Raw genomic sequence first — 20,100 nt, forward strand, 5'->3', positions numbered from 1 at the left:
TGCCAGAATCACCTCCCAGTCCCTGGGAATCTGCACCAGAGACCCTGCCCCTGTTTCCAGCTGGAGGAGCAGGATGTCTGGCACACATGGAGCCCGATGGGGCTCAGCAGAAGGGCAGCAGGAGAGCTGCCAGGGCAGCCACTGGACAGATGTCTTTTACTTGCTGTAAAGGGAAGGGCCAGACAAGTCCCTGGCAAAGCCTCCTGATCATTTCCTCTTCTGCCCTGTGGTTTTTGGATTCTAGAGGCAAAGAACGGGAGCAATAAGGAGACCAAGCTCCCTAAATGACCTTGACCACAGCCAGGAGGAAAGGGAAGTGGATTTCCTGAGACTACAAGTTATTGAGCAGCAAAACATCATTGATGAGCTCTCCAAGGTGAGATGGGAGGCTGCTGTCTCATGGGAGACTGCCCAAGGGCAGAGCAGAGGAAGCCCGAGGAAGGGGTGCCCGAGCTTCTGGCAGCTGATGGGCACAGTGGGCAGCAGGGGAACCTGGCAGGCATTTCTGTGCTTGCTAGTAATAGAAATTATCTGTGGTGTGGTGTTTGGGAAAACCCTTTCAGTCTGCATTGGCCTGGCATGACAGAGCCCTGTCCTTGCATGTGCTGGTGGCCACATCTGGGAGGGAAACTGTCCGAGCTCCTTCAGCTGGACACACCCCCAGGGCTGAAGATTCCTGGGTACAGGGAGGGGTCTGCAGTCCTGGGCTTGGGGTTTTGCTTCCTTCTCAACATGTTCTCAGTCCTTGGAAACAGAAAACCCCAAAATCATGATACTCCTCTGGAAAATAACTTTTGTTCCTTCCCTCTCTTTTTAAGCCTGTCCAGTTACTGACATTATTTCATTGTTTTCATTAGACCCTGGAGACTGCTGGCTATGTGAAGAGTGTCATGGTAAGAGTGACATTAGCTTCCTCCTCATCTATATATGCTTTAAATTGCTGTTCATGGAAAGCAGGCAGGGTACAATAATATTTATTCCCCCTTCCATCTGTGAAGGGAGCTGACCCAGGGGTTTCCTCAGAGCAGATTTTTATCAGCAGCTGTTCACGAGAGAAAAGCACAGTGAATGTGGGGAGGAAAGCTTTAATCCCCCCACCTGCCCTGATGGCCAAGGGAAAGTGTCCCCATCTCCAGGGCAGCTCTGTCCCCTTGGAACTGCATTTCTTCACCCTGGCTACCCCTGGCTTTGTGCCACCCACTGCAGGGTGTGCTCAGCCCTGCCCTTGCCCCTTCCCTGGGCTGGGGTGGGCAGGGATGGTTGGGGTTCCACCGGGGATGGGTATTGATGGGATGTGCTGTTCCATTGCCAGGCAGCGGGTGTTCAATGTCCCTGCTGCTGGCCCGGGGCTGGCCACCAGGCTGAGCAGCAGCACATGCCAGTGTCCCCAAGGCTGAGCAGCAGCACATGCCAGTGTCCCCAAGGCTGAGCAGCAGCACATGCCAGTGTCCCCAAGGTCACCACGGCCTGGCACCCGGCGGGTGAAATGGGACAGATGAGGGTTTCCCTTGTAGGGCCTCCCTCTCTGCACTCCTGGGCTTTACAAGTCCAGAACACAGACTTTTTCCTGAGTACTGTAAAAAATCCACCTAATACCACAGAGAGGAAGAAATTGTTCCCTGGCAGGGTGGGCAGCCCTGGCACTGGGGCTGCCCCTGGATCCCTGGCAGTGCCCTGGATGTGGCTGGGAGCACCTGGGACAGGGGAAGGTGTCCCTGCCATGGCAGGGGTGAAAGGAGGTGATATTTAAGGTCCCTCCAACCTGGAATTTGAGTATTCTATTATTTCCTCCAATTGGAAAAATTGCTGGCAGCAGTAAAGGCTCAAACCTCCCTCCAGAGGCAGAGGGAACCTGCAGGTCCTTAGAGAAGGGGCTGAGCCTGGAAGTGCAGGGTTCAAGAGGCCCTGCAGTGTGTGCAGGGCACTGCTGGGCGTGTGCCCCTTCCAGAGCCACCAGGTGCCACCAGGGACGGGGCAGGAGCAGAGCCAGGGCAGGGGCTGCAGGGCCACGGTCACCTAGGGAGCAGCTCCAAGGGGACACCCAAACCCTCAGCATAAAGCTCATCATCAGCTTTATTTTAGCTTGATTTTCATGGACATAAAGAGCAATTCCTAGCTGTCTGTGGCAAAGCTGGAAGATGTTGGAGTAAATAACCCAGGAGTGGTGACAGTGTGGGACAGTGGCCAGCAGGGACATTCCTGTCTGTTGCTGCCCCATGGCTCCTTGTACTGACGAGGTTCATGTCAGTACCTGCTCTCTGAAAACAGCTCACACGTGTCTCTGACTCTTGCAGGAACGTGACAAGCTGCTGAGGTTCAGGAAGCAAAGGAAAAAAATGACAAGAATTCCTAAGGTAAAAAACAAAGCCTTCCACGGTGGCATGCTGATGGACAGGGCTGGGGTGCTCAGAGCACTCAGGGCCAGGGCAGTGCTCTCCTCGGGGGTCTGCAGATGGGGCCTGAGCTCCACTTTGGGTGATGTAGTTCAGGGGCATTGGCAGACTGTATTGGGATATTCAGGGGACCTGTTTGCATCGAGCATTCTGAGCCTTTCCATGCTCTGCATTTACCCTGTGGGACTCTGGTGGGATGTGGTTGTCTTAAGAGCAGACAAATTTTATGAATTAACACATCTCCGAATGATCTTCTAATGGTGCTGCCTGAAAACATGTGTACATAGTAAATAATTCATGCTGGAGTTCAGTAACTTGTGAAAATTGCTGGTTAGGGAAGCGATGGATAGAGCTCAGGGAAAAGGGGATGCTGGTTAATGAGGGCTTGGCAGGGTGTTAATGTAAATATTAACACTAAAATGCCACAGGAAGGTTTAATGGCAGGGCTGCTGTGATCCACAGATGAACAATTAGAGGGAGGCTGGAGCTAATGAACCTATGAATAACTAATTGAGGTCGATGGGAGATAACTCCTGTCATCCTGAACATCTCATCCAGGCCTTCCAGGGAGCCACATTCTGTCTCTGAAAGCTGGGAGGGGCTTTGGTCAGGGCATGGAGGGACAGGACACAGGGAATGGCTCCACTGCCAGGGGCAGGGCTGGATGGGAGATTGGGAATTGGGAATTGTTCCCTGGCAGGGTGGGCAGGGCTGGCACAGGGTGCCCAGAGCAGCTGGGGCTGCCCCTGGATCCCTGGCAGTGCCCAAGGCCAGGCTGGACACTGGGGCTGGGAGCAGCCTGGGACAGGGGAAGGTGTCCCTGCCACGTTCTGGGATTCTGTGATTCTCCTTCAAAAGTTACCCACTGCAAATTAAAACCGAAGGCCAAAATCTAGGCATGTTTTTGTAAATCATTAATTAAAATTATCTTTAGATCTGTGAAGTGTTGTCTTTGACTTTCAAGCATTTACAGTAAATCTTTCTTCACCACCATTCCTTTAAACAAAAAGCAGCTTTGAGTGGAAAACTGGATTTCTTCAAACCATAGACACATTGCTGTGGTGATTAATTTCAAGTCAAATCCTTTTTGAAGATCTTTTCATGTGCAAGTCGTGGTGCTGACAGGAGAGACACCATGGTGATGACAGGGGATTAAAAGACATTTCAGTGCATGGCTCTCCCCTCGTGCTGAGCTGAATGCTCAGAACAAAAGTGGTGTTTGGCCACAGAGAAATGGGAAAAGGCAGGGCCTGGGAGGGGTCACAAATGTGCCAGTGCAGGGATCCAGGCAGGTTCTGCAAGCACGTGTGGGAAGGACTGGGCTGGTTCTGGAGGGCAGCAGGGGGAGACCTGCCAGAGGGGGAGACCTGCCAGAGGGGTGAGACCTGCCAGAGGGGGAGACCTGCCAGAGGGGGAGACCTGCCAGAGCCTGGCGTGCTGCAGGCACCCTGCTCAGCCCCAGGGCTGGCTGTCTGTGTGCAGACAGTCTGTCTGTCTGTCTGTCCGTGTGCAGGGCAGTGTGTCCAGGTGTCAGGGCAGTGTGTCCAGGTGCAGGGGAAGTGTGTCCAGGTGCCAGGGCTGTCTGTCTGTCCCTGTGCAGGGCTGTCTGTCTGTCTGTCCCTGTGCAGGGCAGTGTGTCCAGGTGCAGGGCAGTGTGTCCGTGTGCAGGGCAGTGTGTCCGTGTGCAGGGCTGTCTGTCTGTCCCTGTGCAGGGCAGTGTGTCCGTGTGCAGGGCAGTGTGTCCGTGTGCAGGGCTGTCTGTCTGTCCCTGTGCAGGGCTGTCTGTCTGTCCGTGTGCAGGGCTGTCTGTCCAGACGCAGGGCAGTGTGTCCAGCTGCCAGGACAGTCTGTCCAGCTGCCAGGGCCACTGCCTGACCCTGCTCTCTGTCAGAAGCCGGTGGTGGAGACGTTCTATGGCTACGACGAGGAGGCTTCCCTGGAGTCTGATGGTTCCTCCATCTCCTACCAAACGGACCGCACTGACCAGACCCCCTGCACGCCCGAGGACGACCTGGAAGAGGTACTCCCCAAAAACCCCTGTGGTTTGCTGCTGACCTTGGTGCTGGCTTTAATGAGCTCCCTGCTCGGTTCCATCACTTCTGTCTGTCATTGCTGCTCTCTCGTATCTGTTCTATCATTCTGTCACCCCAGACCACAAAATGAACACTTTGTTAAATTTGGTGCAGTGCCTGTTGGTCGGTATCTCTACATCTCAGGTTGTCAGTAACTTCACTACTTCCATCCAAGCTGGAAATCCCATATCCTAAGAATATTGAATTTATGGCAGGGTTGCAGGTCTAAAAACTGAGAAATTGGACAGGCCTTGGGAGGTGTGTTCACTCTGAGCCTGGCTGCATTTTGGCAGGTGCAGTTTGGGCCAGCCGAGCTCAGCACTGAGCAGCAAGGTCTGTGGTGGTGGGGGCTGAAAGAGGGAGTGAATGCTCCCCTGAGCTCTGGGCTCCAGGGAAAGGCTGGTTCCTGGCTGGGCTCCGGAGGCTCTGAGAGCAGAGCACACAAATGTCATACAAATTAAAGGGATTATTCCTTGGGTTTGCCAGGGCTTCCCCACAAACGCACTCCCCAGTGTGTGTCAGATCACTGGCCCATTACACAGCTCTGGGCTTAACAAGAATCTTGTAATAAACAAGAATTGCCCCTGATGATGTGCAGCCTTTTCACGGTGTGCTGGCTGCAGTGTGTAATTCAATCTGCTGAAAGGGAACCTGCAGAATTCCTCACTCCATCATGAAAGATACCTGATGGTTACCAGGCTGCACTGCAGGAAATCTGAATGTATTTGTGTATGCATGAGCCTGGTTATTTTTCATTCCTGTATTGACATTCTTCCCCCCCGTTCAGCCAGTGGGAAGTTGATGCGTGCACCCAGCAATGTAATTCCATTTCATGTTGAGTGAAATATTCCGGTCAGCCTGACATGAAAGCGTTCCATACTGGATATTGTAAGGAGGGTGAAGAAGATGAAGGGCTCCTTTCATGTTGCTGTCACCACTTCAACAACTATTAACTCTGGATTCGTGTTTTAATAATTGAGTGAGGCTGTCAGGCTTGGTTTCCTTTCCAAATTGAAACCTTTTGTTGTTAAAGAAAGCTGCATTTTCACCTTTAATGTGATGATTTTCCCTGTTGCAGTAAGAAAGGGTGGTGCAGTCATTAGTGTGCTATATGGAAGGTAAGCCTTTATCTTTCCAAGGCAGGATTATCTTTTTATTTCTGTGTTGCATTTCCTGGAGGTAAGAGCGTGCAAGATGTGTGTGGGACGGAGGGGACGCAGCTTGGGGGCACTTAACCGAGACTTTTTGCACCCTGCTTCCAAACTGCGTTTCAGAAGCGGCAATTCTGGCGCTTTGGAGAGCAAGCACAGCCAGCGTGCTGTTGCTTTGTGCTTGCAGGGCATGGCCAAGGAGGAGACGGAGCTGCGGTTCCGGCAGCTGACCATGGAGTACCAGGCGCTGCAGCGCGCCTACGCCCTGCTGCAGGAGCAGGTCGGGGGCACCCTGGATGCTGAGCGAGAAGTCAAGGTCTGCAGGGCTTGCATGGCACGGGCAGGGGGCCGGGGGCTGCCGGGGTGGCTGGGACCCACAGGGCCGGCTCGGGGTGTCCTCCAGCTCTGCTGGGGCTCGCCCAGGCGGCTCCAGGAGCTCTGGCTGCTGCCAGCCCCCTGGGAAGGGCTGCTGAGAATCCACCACGGCTGCAGCTCGGGCTCTGCACCTCTGAGCTGTTCAAGGGAAATCCAGGGAGAATTTTCCGTGGGAAATCCTTGAAAGTAAGCTCTTTTTCTGTAAAGAACTGGGACAGATAGCCTTAAATATATAATGCGTGGTCTTTAATTCCTTCTGGGCTCTGAGAGATTACATGATTCCTCATAAAATGTTTAGAAGGCTTATAGCTGAGATTTTTCTGTTAATTAAATTGCTAAGTGCCCTGTGCTATTCTGCCTGTCTGCCTCACAGTTCCTGTGGCAGCTGGCCTGAAGTGCTGCTTTTGTTAGGAGCTTGTTGTGTGCCGAGGAGTGACGGGGGAATTGTTCCTGGCAGGGTGGGCAGGGCTGGCACAGGGTGCCCAGAGCAGCTGGGGCTGCCCCTGGATCCCTGGCAGTGCCCAAGGCCAGGCTGGAGCACCTGGGACAGGGGAAGGTGTCCCTGCCATGGCAGGGCTGGCACTGATGGGATTTGGGGTCTCTCCCACCCAAAGCATTCCCTGACTCCCTGAAGGGCTGGCAGGATGGGTCATGCCCAGCCTGCAGGGGTGGCTGCAGTCAGCAAAGGGACAAATTTGCTGTTTAACAGGAGAAAGGTGCCTGGGGAGCCCTCACTTGTTCCTACACCTGTTCTGTGGAGGTGTTATCCAGGAGCACTGGGAGCGGGTCACGGTGTAATGCATGAAAACTGACATTCCCAGCATTGTTCCCAGAATGAGCACCTCTGAAACATCAGGGATTGCACCTGGAAGGAAAATCCCAGCGAGCCAAGGCGTGCCCAGCTGTGAGAGTGACTGGATTTTAGTCTTTCCATAGTGGGCCAAAGGAGGCAGCAGAGTGGGTCATGTAAACAAAATCACTTTCAGTGTGAACTATGGGATAAATAGCAGAGAAACGGCTCAAGGAAAGAAAACACGCTGTGAAAGTGTGTAACAAATACAACAACTGACAATAATTACATTTGCTCTCCAGAAAACACGTGTAGGAATGTGGTGTCCATTTCAATAAGCAGGAAGCTACAAATACAGTACAAACTGAGAGAGGGGCATGAAATGGATATGGCACTACATCATAGATGAGGTTCTAAGTCACAGATAAGGCACCAAAGGCACAAAGGTCAATGAAATTTGCCAGTTTGCAATGTGGGCTCTGCTCTGAGTGTTCAATGTGTCCCAGATTTAAGGGTGTGCCCAGAGTTGTGCCATCATAATTGTCATTGGTTTTCCTGGAGAAAGGGAGGCTCTGGCTGCAGCTGCCCAGAGCAGCTGTGAGGGGCCAGCTCTGCTTTGCCATCTTGTTAATCTTCAGTTAAATCTCAAAATCAGTAATCCTATCTCCCAGACTTGATTTGATTACATTTGATTATTTGATACTCTGTGCTCAGCTGCAAATTTCTTCTGCCAAAGAACTTTCAAAATCATTTGTTAAAAGCATTTGGTGTTTAAAACATTTTCTGTAACTCCATTAGGTTTGGTCTTTTGGAGAAAGTTTGATTCTATTTTAAATTTATTTTTAAATTCTTCTTTATAGATTTTTTGGGTTATTTTGTTTCTCTCTCCTATCCCACAGACACGTGAGCAGCTCCAAGCAGAAATACACCGGTCCCAGGCTCAGATAGAAGACCTGGAGAAGGCTCTGGCTGAGCAGGGACAGGTAATGCTGACTCCAGCCCTTCCCCACCTCTCTGCTGGAGGCCCAGAAAGGTTCCCAGGCTGGTTACAGCTTGTGCACCTCTTCTGCTGACAAACAAACAAACAAACAAACAAAAAAAAACCACAGCAGTAAACAGAAAATGGTTTTGAGGACAATAAAATATTAATAATTCAAACATTGCCTTCCCAGCTTAACCCCTTCTAGTTGTTCTTGCTGGGTTTGTGGGTTTTATATTCCTCAGACTGAGATTAGCTTCCAGATAAAGTTTAGTTTGCCTGATCTGCAAAAAAAAAAAAAAAAACAAACCAGCAGTAAACAGCAAATGTTTTTGAGGACAATAAAATATTAATAATTCAAACATTGCCTTCCCAGCTTAACCCCTTCTAGTTGTTCTTGCTGGGTTTGTGGGTTTTATATTCCTCAGACTGAGATTAGCTTCCAGATAAAGTTTAGTTTGCCTGATCTGCAGAAATATGTAATTTGCATTTAGCAAAATAGAAATTTGATAGTAAACACATAGTTGGGAATATCCCTTTGAATGCAAACCAGATTTTAGCTGAAAGAGTTTTTTAATCACTGGGATGTGTTTATTCCATTTGCCCACTACAGAGCTGTTAAAATGCCAGGGCAAGTTTAGCTTAGGAGGTTACTTTGGGAAGTGATGGGCTCCCAGACTGCCGGCTGTCGTTGCTCTGCCCTGTGAGGCTCAGTGAAACCCCTGCTGCTGTGCTGGTAAATGCCCAGCCTCACCTGCAGTGCTGTTCGTTTCCTCCCCAAGGACATGAAGTGGATTGAGGAGAAGCAGGCGCTGTACAGGAGGAATCAGGAGCTGGTAGAAAAGGTACTCAGCGTTTCCATTTGCTTTACTCAAATAACACTTGTGATTGAGGGAGGCAGAAGGGGCAGTACTCCACCTGTGTGGCACTGCCCTGCTGGAAATCACTCATGCCAATACGAGATGCTCAGAAAGCTGCTGGAGAAGCAGGGCTCTGGCAATGCCCGTGGTGCTGAGTGTGTCCTGTGCACGAGGACAGTGCTCTGGGGCCAGACTTGTGTGCTCTGGGGGTGTGTGTGTGTGCTCTGGGGGTGTGTGTGTGTGTGGGTGTGTGTGTGCCCTGGGTGTGTGTGGGTGTGTGTGTGCCCTGGGTGTGTGTGTGTGTGTGTGTGTGTGTGTGCCCTGGGGCCAGACTTGTGTTCTCTGGGTGTGCGTGTGCCCTGGGGGTGTGTGAGTGTGCCCTGGGGGTGTGTGTGTGTGCCCTGTGTGCCCTGGGGGTGTGTGTGTGCCCTGCCCTGGGGGTGTGTGCCCTGCCCTGGGTGTGTGTGCGCCCTGTGTGCCCTGGGTGTGTGTGCCCTGCCCTGGGGGTGTGTGTGTGCCCTGGGGGTGTGTGTGTGTGTGTGTGCCCTGGGGGTGTGCCCTGCCCTGGGTGCGTGCCCTGCCCTGGGGGTGTGTGTGTGTGTGTGCCCTGGGAGTGTGTGAGTGCCCTGTCCCATGCCCGTGCCCTGTGCCCTGGCAGATCAGGCAGATGGAGGCCGAGGAGGCACGCCTCAAGCACGACGTGCAGGACGCCAAGGACCAGAACGAGCTGCTGGAGTTCAGGATCCTGGAGCTGGAGGTGAGCCGTGGGCAGCCCCTGCTGCTGGGCACTGCGCTGTGGGGGCACTGCAGAGGGGCCAGCGGCTCCGTGCACAGGCTGCTGAAGGAGGAGAACCACAAACAGTCACAGACTCACACAATCATGAGGCTGGAAGAGACTCTGAGATCATCGAGTCCAACCTGTGTCCTAACACTCTAGCCCCAAGTGCCATGTCCAGCCTTTTTTTAAACACATCCAGAGACGGTGAATCCACCACCTCTCTGGGAAGAGCACTCCAGTACTTTATTTTTCTTTCAGTAAATTTTTTTTTCCTCCAAAAGCAGCACCAACACCGCCGGTGTGGTTGACAGGTGCTGTGGCAGGAGGGTGGGTGGGCTGAGCCAGGCCGGTCCTGATGCTGGGTGTGGCACAGAGGGGTAACCAGGGCTCGTTGTTGTCCTTGCAGGAGAGAGAGAGGCGGTCCCCGGCCATCACCTTCCACCACGGCCCCTTCACGGAGGGGAAGAGCCCCCTGCAGGTGTACTGCGAGGCTGAAGGTGTCACAGTAAGGGATGCTCCTTTCCTCTCCCTCCCTGGGCAAAGCCACGCGCCCTGTGCTGACTCCTGCTTCTCCCTTTCTCTCTGCCAGGACATTGTCGTGGCAGAGCTGATGAAAAAGTTGGACATTTTAGGGGATAACGCCGTAAGTGTATGTTCCTTTAATCAATTGTGCATGCTTTGGGAGCACCTGTCCTGGTGTGCAGTGGGCACAGCTGCCTGCCTTGGTCTGCACGGCCTGTCTGCCTCTGCTCTGGGCTAGAGCAAAGCATGTGCTGCCACGTGCAGTTGTGCTGCCTCCTGCAGAGTGACCTGCAGGGGCTGGTGTCACCACAGTGACACCACAGATCCCTGCTGCTCACACTGCTGCTGGGGTTTGCTGCTCTCTGGCCACTGGGCACACTCGGTTTCCTGATGTGCTTGTCTGCATTTGCTTTGCTTTTGCGTTTCAGCAGCTGTGAGCTTTGAGTGTGCCAATAACCCATTAACCCTTGCGACTCACCAGACCATTAAACAAGAAGCCAAGACAGCAGCGTGAAAAGGAGAAGCAAATACAAGAAACTTGCAGTGCTTCTCCTTCAGCCGGGGCAGTGAATAACTGCACTCATGGAAGGCACACACGTGCTGTGGGTCGTTCCTGTGCTCTCCTCTGTCAGCAGAGCCCCAGGGCTGTGAGGGGCAGGGAGAGCAGAGCCCCTCTCCAGCCCGAGCTCTCACAGAGCCCTCAGCCACGCCAGGGCCCTCCTGGGGACCCCACCCCAGCACTGGGGCTGCAGAAGGGTCCCCACTGTTCTCACAGCTCTGTCCCTGGGCTGCCCCAGCTCTGCTCTGGGCAGGCTGGGCACCAGGGGCTGCCCCAGCTCTCCTGGGGACAGGCTGGGCACCAGGGGCTGCCCAGCTCTCCTGGGGACAGTTTGGGCACCAGGGGCTGCCCCAGCTCTGCTCTGGCAGGCTGGGCACCAGGGGCTGCCCCAGCTCTCCTGGGGACAGTCTGGGCACCAGCAAAGCGCCATCCCCAGGACCATGGCACAACCTGGAGGTACCAGAACTATAAACACCTGAGGGTGGGCAGGGCTGGCACAGGGTGCCCAGAGCAGCTGGGGCTGCCCCTGGATCCCTGGCAGTGCCCAAGGCCAGGCTGGACACTGGGGCTGGAGCACCTGGGACAGGGGAAGGTGTCCCTACCAGGGCAGGGGTGGCACTGGGGGGGATTTAAGGTCCCTTCCCATGCAGAGCATGGCAGGATTCCCTGATTCAGTCCCTGCAGGGTAGCACTGCCATGTCCCAGCACTTCCATGTGCCAGGAGCTCTCCACAGTCCCCCTGCTCAGCACCTGCCCTGGCTCTGCCTCGGGGTCCCACACGAGCCAGGCCCTTCTGCTGTACCTGTGGTCACACTGAAGCTTGGGGTGAAATGCAAAGCCCAGTGCCAGTACCTTGGTTTCTTTGAGAAAGCAACAGGAGATGGATGGAATGGCCAACATCTCAACAAATGCTCCCCAAAATCATCACCTGGCTGCACCAAGTGAGGATGGTGCGTGGGATGAGCACTGCATCTCTCCTCCCCATGGCTCTTTGTGCTGAGCTTGACCTTGTCCTGTGTAAATGTCTGTTTATTCCCTGTGGGGTACAAATAGATCCAGTGTCCCTTTTCTTGACAGTAAATATGAGAATTTGGGAAGAATTATGTGTGGCAAGGATTGGTGCTGAATAGTGACAATGCCTTTTACAATGATTTGGCATTACAATATTAATTTTCTCTGCCTCAGTTTATGATTCTTCAGACATATTTAATTCCAGACACGTTTGAAACAGCAGTGGCCCAAGCAGTGGGTTAGTAACGAGGCACGGGGATTTGTTGTAATTGTGCTCTGTTTTTGGTGCAGAACCTGACCAACGAGGAGCAGGTGGTGATCATCCAGGCCAGGACTGTCCTCACGCTGGCCGAGAAGGTAAGGGGGAGCACAGGCTGGGAGGGGAGGCAGGGCTCCTCCCCTGCTCCTGGCAGCACCAGCCCCTCTGCCAGGGCAGCTGGGGGAGCTGACAGCCCCACACAAAGCCACGGTGCTTCAGGAGGAGTGGCGCTGGGCTTGTCCCAGCACAGCAGGCAGCAGCAGTGAGCACAAGTGCTCCAGTGGCTGTGATGAGCTCAAAGCCAGGGCGGACGGGAAGGGCCAGGCTCTGAGCTGTGGCTGCTCAGAGACAGCAGAGGCTGGCTGAGCTGGGCTCTGCTCTCGGAGCAGCGCCTGCCTGCTGGGCGCCAGGGCTCAGGCTCTGCTCTGTCCCCAGTGGCTCCAGCAGATCGAGGTGACCGAGTCTGCGCTGCAGCAGAAGATGCTGGACCTGGAGAACGAGAAGGTACCGGGGAGGGGCCGCAGGGCACGGGGCTGGGCCCTGCTGGCACTGACTGCCCCTTCCTTGCTCCCCAGGAGCTGTTCAGCAAGCAGAAGGGCTACCTGGACGATGAGCTGGACTTCAGGAAACAGTCCCTGGACCAGGCTCACAAGGTGAGGGCTGCCAGAGGCGGCTGGGTCAGCACACCTGGGGGAGCCCTGTGCCCTGGGCAGTGCTGCTGTGCAGTGCCCAGGGGCCGTGTGGGGTCACAGTCCAGCATCCTCTGCACCCGAGCTCACCAGGACTGCCTCGTGAGCAGAGCTCCTGGGTCTGAGTGCCCCCCCAGGGTTAGCACCTGAACCTTACCTTAACACCAGTTTTAACGCAGCCAAAGCTTCAGTAAAGGACTGACAAGGAAATTAGGTTTTCAGGTTTTCATTTGTCTTGTGTTTTAAAATATATATTTTAGCCTGCATGTTTCTTTGGGTTTTGGATTACACCCTCTGTAACCAGAGCAGCTGGAGGTATTCTGGGATGTGTACATTTGAAATGAAACTGCTTTTAAGTCAGGCTCATCATTAGCTGATCCTAAGGCATTTCACCCATCTTTTCAGTCATCAGCTGTCTTGTTTCTATCAATGACGGAGAGGTTATACGTATATCCACAAAAGGCATACAGTTTCCCCTCAGTTTATCTCATTTTCCCGGTTCTACATAAACCTAGAGCACAGTTTCACGTTCTGAGGAGCAGTGGGTGTTTATGCCTCTGTTTCTGCCTCCTGTTGGCTACTTGTGTCTTGAACCATTTGGGGGAGCTTTTGCTCCATGCATTTTCCGTCCTGTGGGTGATTTTTAGGGCTGATTTTGCCACGTTCTGAGCTGTGTCTGGAACCAAGGCCCAGTGGAAAGCTCGGAAAGCACACGAGCCCCCTGAGCTGTGGCCCCAGCCCTAAAGCACCTTGCAGTGGAATGTCCCTGCCCGTGGCAGGGGATGGAACAAGGTGGCCTTTGAGGGCCAGTCTGGGACTCTGGTTCCATCATCTCCTGTCCTGGCAGCAGTTTGTGCAGCCAAAGGCTGAGTCTGTGATGGGAAGCAGTGAGTGCAAGGAGTGTGCAGCCCAGGCAGAGGGGGCTGAGGCTTATTTGCATTTTCCTGTATTTTCTGCAGGCACCACACACGTGTCCCAGGCACAGCTTTGTTCCAGGGCACAAATGCAGCCTGAGAGCAGCAAAGGAAGCTTTGTTCTGCCCTGGAATTCAAGTGGAAAAAGCTCTTTTGCTTTACAAAATTCGCTTCACTTCCATGTTTCCTTTGTGCCCTGGAGATGAGGAGCAGCTAATCATGATCCCCTGAGGCAGAGCCAACAGGATTAGCAGGCAAAGCCTCAGCCTGGCTGCTGCAGGGTCCTCTCCAGGCAGCACTGGCTGGCCCTGCTGCTGCTCGGGGGGCCAGGAGGGTCCCCCTGCCCCTCTCTGCCCAGGTCAGTGTCTCCAGACAGGGCTGCGGTTGTGTCTGTGAGCCTGGGGCCCGGCAGAAATCCAGGGGTCAGACAGCACTAGGCTAGCAAGGTGGTGCTGTTGTTTTCAAAGGACAAGCAGAATCTTCTCCTGAGACCTGATGTGTTCTTCAAGGATATGCCTGGTTTTCAGCAGGGATCAGCAGTTACCATCAGTTTTCAGCAGTTATCACCAATTATCAGCAATTATCAGCAGTTATCACCAGTTATTGACCAGTTATCAGCAGTTATTGACCAGTTATCACCAGTTATTGACCAGTTATCACCAGTTATTGACCAGTTGTCACTAGTTATTAACCAGTTTTCAGCAGTTGTAGCCAGTTGTCACCAGTTATCAGAAGTTTTCATCAGTTGTCACCAGTTATTAACCAGTTATCAGCAGTTATCACCAGTTATTAACCAGTTGTCACCAGTTATCAGCAGTTATCAGCAGTTACCAGCAGTTACCAGCAGTTATCAGCAGTTATCAGCAGTTATCAGCAGTTATCAGCAGTTATCAGCAGTTATTGACCAGTTATCAGCAGTATCAGCAGTTATCAGCAGTTATTGACCAGTTATCAGCAGTTATCAGCAGTTATTGACCAGTTATCAGCAGTGCCACAGCCCCTGCGTGGTGGCACTGCTCTGCTGGGAGCACTCTGCTCCCCTGGCTCTGCTGAGACCAGTCAGACCCCAGCAGCAGCTCAGCAGGAAAAGGTGCTTTTGAGCTGAGCTGAATGATCACCACAGCCCCAGCAGGGATTTAGATCCCTGTGCATGTGGCACTCGGTGGCCTTGGCGGTGCGGGGGGACAGCTGCCCTGGGGGACTTGGAGACTTTTCCAGCCTCAACAATTCCATGATTCTGCTGCAGTGGGGTTCCCCCGAGGCCATGGAGAGCTCTGCAAGGTGCCACCAGCTCTGGAGGGGGTGTGCAGAGGTGCCACCAGCTGCTGCCTTTTCTCCTGCTCCGGATCAAAGCTGCTGAAATAGATTTCAGCTCGCTGTAGGCTTGCCTGGGGGAACAGCCTTCATCCTGGATTCCAGGGCAGGAGACCCTGCCTGCCAGCACCAGGAGGGTGCCAGGGATGCTCAGAGACCCCAGGGGAGGGTGGCCAGTCCCTCTCCTGCACTTCTCCATCCCAGTGGATGCAGGGGGTCCCTCTCTGCCTGGGAGGGGCAGGACCAGTGCAGGACAGGGTTGTTTCCTTGGGCACAAACCCTCCTGGAGCTCCCAGAGGAGGTGCTGGGAGTGTCTTCCCGTGAGGCTTTTCCCCTGGCTGGTACCCAGTGCTGCACACACACGGCAGGGAGTTGTTCCTTCTGGCAGGAGCAGGGATGGTGCTGCTGTGTGCTCTGCTGGGTAGCAGGAGAGCTGGGAAAGGACAACGAGGGGCTGAAAAATACATGTAAAAATATCTGTAACTCACAAAATGAGTCTTTTATGAACCTCTTTCCTTCTTCCTTTTCCTGTTTACAGTTTCCCTCCTCCCTTTTCCCTCTCCCTTCTCCCTTCCTTTACTTTTTTCCTCCTCTCCCCACGGCCATGTCCCATGCCCAGCAAGGAGAAGCTGGCTCCCACGTTTGTGGGGCAGACCAGGCTGGGCCCAGAGGCTGTCCCAGCCCCAGAGCTGCTCGGAGCCCTGCAGGATGGAGGCAGCCCGGGGTGTTTTCCCCCTGGATGAGTGTCCCGTGCTGGCCTGGTGGAGGCTCAGCACGCAGCCCCTGCACTGCTCCCGTTGCCTTTCAGGGTGGGATGCTCCTCTCCTCACAGACTCCTCACCCAACCAGGGACACGGTCCAGCTGACAGCTTTATATTGTTTTTGATTAGCAAATTCTGGAATTAGAAGCCATGCTCTATGATGCCCTGCAGCAAGAAGCTGGAGCCAAAATTTCCGAACTTCTTTCAGAAGAGGAGAAGGAGAAGCTGAAGAGCGCCGTGGAGCAGTGGAAGCGGCAGGTGATGAGCGAGCTCCGCGAGAGGGACGCGCAGATCCTGCGGGAAAGGATGGAGCTCATCCAGCACGCCCAGCAGGTGCGTGGGGGCAGGAGGGAGGGATGGCCCGGGGGCTGTCCCGAGCTGGCCAGGCCTTGCGTGGCCCGGGATGCCCCTGCACAGGGCAGCGTGCTGCTCCTGCCTTTGTCACACACGGTGACAGCCTCAGAGCGCTCACCCACAGCCTCACACCCACTTGGGTTTGGTAGAAGCACAGCACATCCAGTCCATGTCCCCCATAACCCCCAAACCCATCTTCCGGGTACATCTGTATTTGGTTGGTTAATAAATATTTTTTTATTTGAAATCTGACAGAGAATTAAAGAGCTAGAAGAAAGAATTGAAGGCCAAAAAAGACAAATAAAAGAGTTAGAGGAAAAGGTAAGGTCATGCAGATGGAACAGCTGCTGTGTGTGCACATGACCATTCCCCATCTCACCTGGGCCAAGGAAACCACCTCGGAGAGAGCTGTGTGTGTAGTGCAGTGAGGAAAGGGGACAGCTCCAGGCAAACAGCTTCTCCCTCTGAGGAGGGACATGAGCTGGTTGAATTGAGTCCTCCCTCCCTGCTACCCTTCAGGGCAGCCTGAAACTGGGCAGGGATGGAGCCATGCCCTGGAAGGGCCAGAGCTCTGGGGAAGGGGTGTTACTCCCTGTTCCCCCCATCCCATGCCAGCCCCTGGCCGTGCAGTGCATGGAGCAGCCTTTCCCAGCAGGAACGGGGGCTTTGCTCCCCTCCCTCACCTGCAGCCACAGTTCATGTCATAGTGTGTTCTGCAGGCAGCCAAAACTGCTGTGTTTTACCCAGAACGGCCTCAGTGAGCCCTGCCCTGTCCCAAAACGGCTGTGTTTTACCCCAGAACAGCCTCAGCGAGCCCTGCCCTGTCCCAAAACGGCTGTGTTTTACCCCAGAACGGCCTCAGCGAGCCCTGCCCTGTCCCAAAACGGCTGTGTTTTACCCCAGAACAGCCTCAGCGAGCCCTGCCCTGTCCATGGCATGGCTGTGTTTTACCCCAGAACGGCCTCAGCGAGCCCTGCCCTGTCCCAAAACGGCTGTGTTTTACCCCAGAACGGCCTCAGCGAGCCCTGCCCTGTCCCAAAACGGCTGTGTTTTACCCAAAACGGCCTCAGCGAGCCCTGCCCTGTCCATGGCATGGCTGTGTTTTACCCCAGAACAGCCTCAGCGAGCCCTGCCCTGTCCGTGGCATGGCCAGGCTCAGGTACAGCTCAGCCCCAAGCACTCAGACTTTACCTCACACTCCATATTTCTTCTCACCTGAGAGTTTTGTTGTGCTCTGTCTGTAACCACAGCTTATTTCTCAGTTAAACACACTGTAAACTCTTAATCTCTTTCTTCTCTTCCATTTTTTCCTCTCTTCTCTCCCCTTTTCAGTTTTTATTTTTGTTTTTATTTTTCTCTTTAGCTTTCATTCTTTGGTCATAGTCCTTCAGGCCACATGCACAAGGTAAGCCCTCGAGTCTCCTCTGCTCTCTCCTCTTCTCCTCCTAGAGCATCTCTATTTTCCCATAGAGAAAAGAGCTTCCTTTTGCTGTGTCAGCAGGATTGAAGGGTCTCTTGGGCATGCCAGAGAACCCAAAAATGGAAATCTCCAAATCCTTAAAAAAAAAACAAACGTGAAACCTGGACACCAGCAGGCAAAAACTTGTCAAACAGAACTTCCTTCTTTAGAGGGAAGGACAAGGAAAAATTAAGCAGGCTTAAAAGCAAGGAAACCTCTGGCAAGCCGGGGAGAGCCCCCAGCCTGGGGTGACTCCTGTGCACCAGGGGCAGCTCCAGCTGATCTGTGCTGGAAGCCCATGCAAACCCTCAGCCCCTCTCCTGCCAGCCTGTCCTGCCCCAGGACAGCACCAGGTGGGTTTGGGTGGCATTTACTGGGGTGTGTTCCTCCAGGCATTGGGCCCCAGGGCCTCCCTGAATCCCCTTTTTCCCGTGTAAATAGGGGATAAATTGCCCTATTTCTGTGCGTGCTGCCAGAAATGACCATGGCACGGAGGGAAACACTCCCCACTAACAACAGAAATGGAATATATCCCAGACCCTGCTTTATCAGTTGTACAGTCCAGCAGATAATTGTAAACAGGACCTCACAGAAGTTTAGTGAATGTTATTTTTGCCCAGGGGGGCTTTCTTTGACTGCTGTTTTCCTCTCCTGTTTCAGCCCCCCGAGGCCACTGCAGTGCTCCTGCTGTTCTTCCCAGAGGGACAGCCCTGCTTCCCGAGACCCGCACAGACTTTCCCCGTGCCCCCAGACCTGCCTGGCTCTGTGCTGCTGCCCAGGGCAGGTGCCCTCTGTGGCACTGCCAGCGAGGCTGGGCCGGGCTCTGGGGCAGCCCCTGCACCCCCGAAACGCCCGAGGAGCCTCTGGAGAGGACAGAACTGAGCCCACAGAGAAAGCCAAGAGCTCTGCTCCCGCCCCTCGTGCAGCCCAGGCTGCTCTGGAGTGCCCATCTCTGATTCAGATACACTGAATTTATTCCGCTTCCCTGCTAGGCAGGTGGCAAATTGCTTCTGTGTAGAAGTGCCCGTGTCCTGTTTGTATGCCACACGCTCACGTTCGTTCCACAGTTCTTCAAAAATCTGTCCTGAAAAAGGTTTTAGGAAGCGTTCCAGAGGAGTAGCTCATGAGAAGATGGATGTGAGTGAAAATGAAGTGGTTTGTTCCAAGGCATTTCTCTGTTGCACAGGGTACAGCCCATGCTTTGTTGAATATCCCACGAGCCCAGTTTTAGGAAAAAAACGTAGAGCTACGTTCAGGAAACCAAGCTGTAATTTTTTTTGTTTGTTTGGGGTTTTTTTGTTTTTCTTTTTTTTACTTGTCAGTAAACCATGACGAGAAAAATTACGCAATGATTTATAATTGGCTGTCCCTGAACAATGACAAAAGGCTTAACACTGTCCCAGCAAAAAGTTCAATCTGGAAAAGAGTGAGCTAAACCCGATTATCCCTGATCCACATGTGCTGGGCTGGGAGAGGGAAGAGAAGATGTTGTCACCTGGAAGATGTCCTCACCTGGAAGGTGTCCTCACCTCGGGGAGAGGGAGCACAAGTGCCACAGAGCCCAAGCCCGGGAGGCTGGCACAGGAACCAGGACAGAAAAAGAATCCTCTAGAGAAACAGGTGAAGAGGGGGAAATCCAGAAGAAATTCCAGAGTGTGACTGACCACGCTGGATCCACAGCCAAGCACAGAAATGCAGGGATGAGGAACAAAGCCAGGGATGAAGGACAAAGCCAGGACCAAGGCCAGGGTGAGGAACAAAGCCAGGGATGAAGGACAAAGCCAGGACCAAGGCCAGGGTGAGGAACAAAGCCAGGACCAAGGCCAGGGTGAGGAACAAAGCCAGGGATGAAGGACAAAGCCAGGACCAAGGCCAGGGTGAGGAACAAAGCCAGGACCAAGGCCAGGACCCTGCTGGCAGCCAGGGTCCCACGGTGCCCATTCCCTGGGAGCACAGGAAGGGATCAGAGCTCTGGGCAGGTAAGATGGGCTGACCAGCTGGAAACCCCTTTATCCTGGGATTCTGTGGAACTCCCTCCCCTGCTGGTCTCTCTCACTTGGGTTAAAATACTTCAGGTGGTAACAGAGGAAATACTGAATTTGGTATTGGAATTACCAAAGTCTTTATGCAAATACTATTTAATTATTGCTAATAATTTTGGTGTTAAATTTCTGTTGTGATATAATAACAAATGCTGGGTTTGTGTTTTAGATCAGTGGTCACTCTTAATACAAAATTATTGGGAGGTAATTAAATGCACTGTCAGATTTGTATGGACAGCAAGCAGTCATGCTGCTTTTAAAGAAACATGTTTTAAATGCAGGAAATGAAAATATTTTTCATTTTGCATAGAAAATATAAATACTAATCAGAAAAGTATTTTATTTCACAGTTTCCCCTCACTTTTTTTTTCAAATTTGTGCTGATAAGGAGTTACTTGGCAGATAAACAGGGTGGGGAGAGCAGCAGAGAAAGCTGCAGTTGCACAAGTTTTATAGAAATGTTATTTACATGCCAAATGTATGTATTAATTAGGCATCAAATTGTAATTCCACTACGAGAAGAAGCTCTCCTGTGGGCCAAAGTGGGCAGTGCCCAGGTGGAGTGTGGGCACCCAGGGGTGCCCCCCAGCAGAGACCCACTTTAAAAAGAAAAAAGCAAAAACATTTTAAATGCAGGAAACAAAAATATTTTTAATTTTGCATAGAAGAGATAAATACTAATCGGAAAAGTATTTTATTTCACAATTTCCCCTCACTTTTTTTCAAATTTCTGCTGATAAGGAGTTACTTGGCAGATGAACATGATGGGGAGAGCAGCTTTATAAAAGTGCTATTTACGTGCCAAATTTATGTATTAA

At 52.9% G+C, this 20,100-nt stretch overlaps 1 protein-coding gene across 1 annotated transcript in view; it reads left to right on the top strand.

Annotated features, from left to right (window-relative positions):
- The window catches only part of JAKMIP3 (Janus kinase and microtubule interacting protein 3), a 52,545-nt gene extending 32,671 nt beyond the window's left edge, over positions 1-19,874 (top strand). The window contains 18 exon segments of the mRNA XM_039731426.1: positions 245-376; positions 858-893; positions 2,295-2,354; positions 4,285-4,413; positions 5,804-5,932; positions 7,681-7,764; positions 8,543-8,605; positions 9,279-9,377; positions 9,805-9,903; positions 9,988-10,047; positions 11,782-11,847; positions 12,185-12,253; positions 12,325-12,402; positions 15,557-15,760; positions 16,037-16,102; positions 17,145-17,186; positions 17,901-17,916; positions 17,919-19,874. Coding sequence (XP_039587360.1) covers positions 245-376; positions 858-893; positions 2,295-2,354; positions 4,285-4,413; positions 5,804-5,932; positions 7,681-7,764; positions 8,543-8,605; positions 9,279-9,377; positions 9,805-9,903; positions 9,988-10,047; positions 11,782-11,847; positions 12,185-12,253; positions 12,325-12,402; positions 15,557-15,760; positions 16,037-16,102; positions 17,145-17,186; positions 17,901-17,916; positions 17,919-18,196 — 1,710 coding nt within the window. The 3' untranslated portion in view covers positions 18,197-19,874.
- Positions 19,875-20,100: the final 226 nt, after the last annotated feature.

This window comes from Passer montanus, unplaced genomic scaffold (assembly GCF_014805655.1).
Source record: "Passer montanus isolate IOZ18808 unplaced genomic scaffold, ASM1480565v1 scaffold77, whole genome shotgun sequence".
Lineage (NCBI taxonomy): Eukaryota > Metazoa > Chordata > Aves > Passeriformes > Passeridae > Passer > Passer montanus.